Below are 7,203 nucleotides of genomic sequence, written 5' to 3'. Positions count from 1 at the left end.
GCTCTTTTTATGCACAAAATGGCTTTAAGGAAGTTTCTTAGATTTGTAATAAATGCCTGCTATGCTGTAGTTTCACCCATTTTATTACATATTGTTCCATTCTCGCAGCAGAGCTGCATCACTGGAGTCAGACGTACTTTTTTCAGAATCCAGTTCTGAGAGCTGACTGTCAACACAAGTTTCCGTGAATTCATTTCATTCTTTTGAAAACCTCCATGTCTGCTTATTTCTTGTCTTTGAAATGTGCTTTTTGACATCACAGCTCATCAGTAGAACAACTTTAGATGCTTTGATGTTGGATTATCTTTGACTGCAACGCTAGTTTTGGGAGAGAAAAAAAAAAACAAAAAAAAGAAGAAGTTCCTGCTTGCATCACCACAGTGTGTAGAAACCCCGCTGTGACGGATCACCCCAGCAAGTGTCAGGTCTCTTGAAGCTAATTAATGGATGTGTAGAAGGTGGGAAACCGGTCTTAAAAGAATCTGCAGAGAAGTAAAGTACACATAACTCGTCCTTAATGGGATGACACATGTAGAAGTAATTTAGAGAGATCTGACAGTTTCTATTTGGAAAAACAAACAGCGCACGTGGAGACGCTGATTAAACAGCAGCGTGTCGGTTCTGTCAGACTGGAGGCTGAAAAACTCGCTGCGAGGCTCGGTGGTATGTCAGACTTTGGTGTTTTTTTTTTAACGGGATTCCTTGACAGTAAGAAAAATGTCGAAAATGACCAGAGTTATCCTTTAAATGCGAGCAAAGCCGACGCCGTGCTCCCTGTACAATACGTTTTATTGACTACACGCCGGTCTGGCTGAGAAGCTGCAGCGCCAGAGAATGAACAGTCCAGATGCTGAGTCATGTCGTCCTCACTTCTTTTTTTTTTTTTTGCAATCACTCCGTACCGACACCTGTCTGAGAAATAAAGCTGCTGCTTTGTGTTAAGTTCATATTTCAGTCACGCTCTGATTAGTTCTAAAGCGGGGAAGCGGGACTCACCTTTGATTGAAGCTGTTCTCCTTCCTGTGGCAGTGCAGGGTGACGACCCGGTGGCCTTCGCTTCTCACATCCTGGCTCACCGTCCATACAACCGGGTTGCTGGCTCTGGCTCCCAGAAAGGCCACGCCGTCCTTCAGCTTCACCCTGAAACACACCAGACAGACGGCGGTCAACAACAAAGTAAGTTTTAGTTCACTCACCTTAGAAATGTAAAGCTTGGAAATGTCCGGATGATGCACTTAATTCGTCATGTTTTGTGGAAAACTGGCTGAGTTGAATTAACTGAACTTCAGAAAACAATTTCAGTAAAGTTCATTTAAATTTGCTTTCCAATCACATTTACTAAAAAAGTTTCTGTGCAGTTCAACGTTGACTCTCGGTTACAGGAAAACACATTAAAAGTCTGAGTTCAGCACGAACCTTTGTCATAGTTAGAAGTTTTTTTAATTATTATGAAAGTAAACAAGCACGGGTTAATTTAACAAAGACACGCAGCTGTTTTCCACCGTGTCATTTCTCTCAAACTACAGCCTCCGGGGAGCTTTATCTCCCTAACGATGATGCATCCTGGGCTTTTGTGCTGGTTTTGGTTTCTTAATTTAGTGACTGTTCGTTCATTCAACTCGTCGTTTTAGGCAGAAATATGCGAGAAGTCAAGATTCCGAGCTCCAAAGTGGTCTGAAAATGAAAACGAGACAAGTTCAATTAACTAGACGTGAGCGAAGCTGATGTATTGACGTTAAATAAATGAGAAAAGATGCGTCGACTCGATCCGGAGACCGTCTTGCAGGAATGTCTGGTTTGGCTTTTCAGTCTTTAAGTGGCCCTGTGCTCAGTGGAGTGTGAGCTCAGGAGGAGGAAAGCATCGTTATCCTGCTGCAGTGTGAAGCTTTCTGCACGAGGATACAAACCAGAGGGTGAAGCAGGTCTCTGGAGGAGGAAGTGTTCCCTCTCTCTGGTGAAATCAGAACCTCCCCAGGCTTCAGTATTCCCCCCACCGTGTTGGGTTTGACCGTAGACTGTATAAAAGATGGACGTAGCAAAAATGAAGCCAACCCGGAAGTCAAAAACCTGCAACATCACTACGTCCGCGAGCTGCTGGCTCCACAAAGCCCTGGCTCCCATAGACTGGAATTGGAAAAGAAGCTCAGGATTTTTTTCTTATTAGTTTTCATGGTCAAATCCAGAGATCAGGTGGCCAATCTGAAAATAAATCAATACTGAACTTTTAAAAAATCGTCATAATTTTGCGGGGCAAGGGGCGTGGCTGGCTTGATTGACAGTCGGCAGCGACGATGCAGACGAAACGAGCAGAAGGCGGTAAATGTGGGCGGGGCAGAGAGGGCCCGCCTCTCAATCCATCTGACCAATCGCTGCTCCTATGGCTCCGCCCCCCTCTGACGATTTTAGCTCCAAAAATCCAAGATGTCAACCAGGAAGTAGCAAAACCCTGGCTTCATTTTCTCAGTGCAGAAACCAACGGGTGACGTCACAGCAGCTACGTCCATCTTTTATTCAGTCTGTGGGTTTGACATGCTGTGGTATCATCGTTCTCTTTCCTGATTGGCTGCTTCCTGTTACGACCATAATCCTCAAGCTTACATTCATCAGAAGATAAAACTTTTTCTATTTTCCCCCCGCCATCAGCTGACTTAGCTCACCCCAAGCCTCTGACCTTGTGTTCCCTCCTGAGAAACGGTTTAGACGATGCTCCACATCCTATTTTTTGTCTGACAGTGCTTTTGCTGATTATAGCCTCGAAAGCCGCTTTATCCTGCAAATTCTGTGTCTGTGATGAAGTTGCTTTCCTGTCCCTCGGTGAACTCGCTCGACTTGATGTATTGATCTTCTGATTGTGTGCTCACTTTTGCTCTGTCTGAATGTGCTCTGGATGCAGCTGATCCAGTTTCTGCAAAGTGTTTTAGAGTGCCACGCGCTGCCCCCTTTAGAAGCCTTCAGTCTAATCACAGTCTGATGCTGAGAAAGGCCCCTCTTTGCTTTGAATAACAATTTGATTTCTGACGCCTTCACTTCATCCCGATGCTGCGCGTCCTCGTATCGCAGCGCCGCAATATTCTGCTGGAAACTTGAGGCGACGCCGTATTTACATAGATGAGCCGCGACATGAAAGTGAACGACATTGATTATCTTATCGCAGATGTCGAGTGGTGTAGTACAGGCAGCATGCAGGTAATCAGTAGTTGAAGTGGGGGTGTGGAAAGCAGGAAAATGGGCAAGTTTAAGAATCTGACCTACTCATAAAAGGGCCTTATTGTGATAGGAAGGACAACAAGTGCACTGGTGACGGGGTCATGGGTGCCCAACGCTTATTGGTTCACATGGGGAGCAAATACTGGCCTGTGTGGTTCGGTTCGGTTAATGCTGGCTATGGTAGAAATGTGCTGGAACTCCACAATGCATTGACATTTGCTGCATTTGGGGCTATGTAGCACCCATGCTAATCAATGTATGCTATCAAAAGACTACAACGGGTACGTGAGTGTCAGAACTGGACCTTGGAGCAATGGAAGAGGTCCACACAGGTAGGTGTCTGTCTTTACCCTTTGGTGTGTTTAAATGTCTCATAATGTAGGTTTGTATGCACCTTTTTATGTCCATGAATCGGTGGCTGCAATCACATTCTGCACCTATTCGTCGAGCCACTGCCTCCGGCTCGTTTGATTGGACCAACACCCAATCTGAGGTCCAATCCAGCCACACTAACCAATATTTTATCTGTTTAAATGCATTGTCAAGTTGTCATTCTGGTGTGTGTGTGCTAGAAAGCTTGCCCTTGTGCCTCTCTTTGGGTGTTTTTGGCTTAATGTGTTGTGAGACGTTCATCTTTCTGGCTGCAGACTTGGCTCGTTACTGTCTTTGGGGTTTTACATCAATTTGTCCAACATTAGATGGGAATGCTGCTCTCATTTTGTACGTTGGTGTTTTGGTTCATTGGGTCGGGGATTTAATTTTTCAGTGTTTTATTGGGTAGACTTGTGGTAGAAGTCTTCTTTTTGGTATACTAAGTTCTTCTGTTTAAGGAGCATCCTCCATCCTCAGTTCCTCCGTTTGTATAATCTGTGTTGTTTACCATCTTTTCATAAAATGATCCACAATGCAAGGTGTAGGAGGCAAGGTGGGATTACCAAGAGGAATAGCTGGCGGCTGAAATAGTGTACAGGAGCATCAGTTTAGGTTCAACGTCTCGGACAGGGGTTGGGAACAGCAGAGCTAAGATCCTTTGGGACCAGACCTAATCAGACATAGTGGTGGTGGACAAGAAGTAAAAGTTGTGGTAGATCTCCACTGACAGTAACATCAGGAAGTAGAAGCTTGAGTAGATCGAGAAGAACGAGGAGCTGAAGGAACGAATGGACCCACAGAGGAAGTCCAAACTGAACATTTCAGACATCTGAGAACCAATTAACTTTTCTGGACAACAGGTGGCCCGTTAGCAGAATTGTAATAATGGAGGGTTACCTGGTTCAAATTAAACTCTGTAGAAGTGCAGCCTTACATGACTAGTCTGGTTTTATACCAAATAAATCCCAAAATCAAAAGCAGCAAATTGGCTGCAGGCACCGCTGCAGACAATTACTGTTAATTTTCCCTCCTGCACCTGAGGTTCGTTCAAAAAGGAGCTGCTATCTCTGCCAGCCTCCATGCCACCTCTGCCTCCGTCCCACCCTTTTTGTCCCGCTATCACTCACAGTCACAGTCTGCGGGATTAGATACAGGTGCTGAAAAAGCATGACCTCCTCCTCCTGCAGCAGCACACTGACACGCTGTTGCTCTCCTCAGCCTCCTCCGTCACATGAAATTATCATGAAGTACATGAGCAGCTTTCAGTACTTCTTTTTTCCCAACATGACAAATTGCTCTTGTTCAAATTTCTGGCACAAATGAAGCAGAATATTTTATGTGTTGGGGAGAGAGGGAGGAGAGGAGAGGAGAGGAGGAAAGGAAGCAAAGAAGGGAGAAAGCTGCTCCAAAGTAAAACACCAACATCGCTAAAAAGGTGAGGAGAAAGAAGAAGCATTTCTGTTCAGTAAAACATGAGCGTGGGTAATTTTTTTTCTCTCTCCCCCCCACATCAAAATAATTGGAGACTGTCCTCATTCTGCGAAAGACTTGTAAAAGATGAAGGAAAAAAAAGAAGAAGAGAGAAATCTGAGCGTTACCGGGGGGATAATGACATGACAACCCGTGCAGCGGTGCTTAGAAGAGCACAGTCATTACATCTTCCATGTTCAACCGGTCTCCTTTGATCTTATCATGGTCTCTGCTGCGGTAATAACTGGCCTTGTGTTGGTCGCCGCTCCTGACGAGCAAAGATAAAGGCCGCTGGTGTGGAAGAAGCAGACAATAACTAGGGAGGAGACGCCTGATTGCCGTCTGCCCTCCTGCCTCCCAGTCGTCACCTCAGCCCCGGCGCAGTAATTACCGCAAACTCAGGAGGAGATGCGGCGCGCGCACAAAGGTCCGCCGCTAATCAACTAACCTCGTACAGTGCTCCGCAAAGCCACATCGATCGCGTTTCAAACTCCACGCTTAAGGGTTTAAATGCTTAAGGTCCCATAATGATGGATAAATGCCATGCCGTTTTATTTTATTTATTGCTGAAGTGACATTTCTACTCCAAGCGTCTCCATTTGCTTGTATGTTCTTCTGCTGTTCTTTGTAAGAAGTAATCTGATTTTTTTTAGGGCTGAGATGAATTTTTACTGTTTAAAATGTCTCCGTTGTGTTTTTTTTAATTATGTTCGGCGTCTCGGAGTAAACGATCAGTTAATCAATGAAGTAGTTGACTGACTAATTAGTGCCGAGGCGCAGCGAAGCCCCCGTGAACCGCTGATATTTGCAGTCATGGTGATTAATCTAATAATCGTTCTTTCTTCATAATGTTCACGCACATGTGTCCTGCTCTTATCTCTCATTTTTCTACCCTCCTCCTACCTACATTGTTCTCCGTCTTTTTTCCTCTCACACTCGTGCCCTATTTAACATACAAACCCAAGCTGTGGCCATCAAGCAAGAAGCCTAAATTAACAAATGGCATGTTGTAAATGAGATTGGTTTGGCTAATGTGATTTCTGGTGAGGGAGAACAAACTTAAGGGGGGGGTGGGAGGCAATAAAGGAAAGCAATTTGAAGGGAGGCCTCCTTTCACATGCATCAGCACATGAAGCTGCCTCATTAATTCCATGAAAACCTGCATCAGTGGGATGAGTATTTACAGATGAGATGAGGTTGTCAGAAAAGACCGCTTTCCGAGTCGGCGTGATTGATGCGCGGGAGTGACACACGAGAGCGGCCGCTGCCCAAATAACATGTCAACACACCTTTTTGCAGTCTGACATGCCTGCTGGATGCTGATTGGAACACCTATGCGCATTAATATTAATGCGTCCACGCAGCGGGACGTTGGACGGAATGCAAACAGTTCCGACTGACGCATGAGATCGGCTGTTGTGCACGCCGACCCCGACGCTAGATGGAAAATTAAGGGATTTGCCATCCGCCGCCGGGAGGGCATGAATATCTGAGACAGGTTTCGTGGGGAATCCATCCTACAGTTGTCGAAGCACTTCACTCAAAACGTTTGAACTTAATGGCGCCGCAATAGAAAGTCATTAGGAGCCGTCGTCTGGGCGCTGCAGATACCTGGACCACATTTCATGGCAATGCAGCCCGCTGTTTACCAGACTTTCTTCGGTCTGGATTAAGGTGAGGAGTAAACAGGCAAGCTAATATTTCCATCTATTGAGCCTTAAACTGCTAAGAAAAAAGAAAAAAAAAACAACATTTCCTCATGCAGGTAATTCCAGCTGAACGCTCAATCAGCCGCGAGTTCTGCTCGTAATCTTTTCTGCCCGTTTCCTATTCAATGTGCGGCCCACTATACTGTATTGCATAGTGTTTGTCATTTTCCTGCTGTTGTCGGGAGCGCGGTAAAGAAATATCATACCATTTACACCTCAGTGCAACATAAATGGAATTGTATAATCGATGATTGCTAACAAAGAACGCTGTTGCAAATGGCTGCAGATAATAGGCAAGAACCTGAGTAGTTATCTCACTTATTTGCGACCCGAGAGTGACAGTTAGCAAAGTATGCAGCAATAACACATAAAAATACTCGACAAGGATTCTGGTTCCCTGCAAGTTCCAGCCTCTGAAGGGTTGAAGCATCACGGATACATTCAG

General features: G+C 45.2%; 1 protein-coding gene across 1 annotated transcript in view; it reads right to left on the bottom strand.

The window, feature by feature from the left end:
- The window catches only part of LOC103359729 (transmembrane protein 132C), a 110,672-nt gene that overhangs the window by 68,431 nt on the left and 35,038 nt on the right, over positions 1-7,203 (bottom strand). The window contains exon 3 of the mRNA XM_008285228.1: positions 997-1,140. Coding sequence (XP_008283450.1) covers positions 997-1,140 — 144 coding nt within the window. The remainder of the gene's footprint in view (positions 1-996; positions 1,141-7,203) is intronic.

This window comes from Stegastes partitus, unplaced genomic scaffold (genome assembly GCF_000690725.1).
Source record: "Stegastes partitus isolate 25-593 unplaced genomic scaffold, Stegastes_partitus-1.0.2 Scaffold391, whole genome shotgun sequence".
In the NCBI taxonomy this organism is placed as follows: Eukaryota; Metazoa; Chordata; class Actinopteri; family Pomacentridae; genus Stegastes; species Stegastes partitus.
Note: the sequence above shows the minus strand (reverse complement) of the source record. Positions and strands in the feature narration are given on the sequence as shown.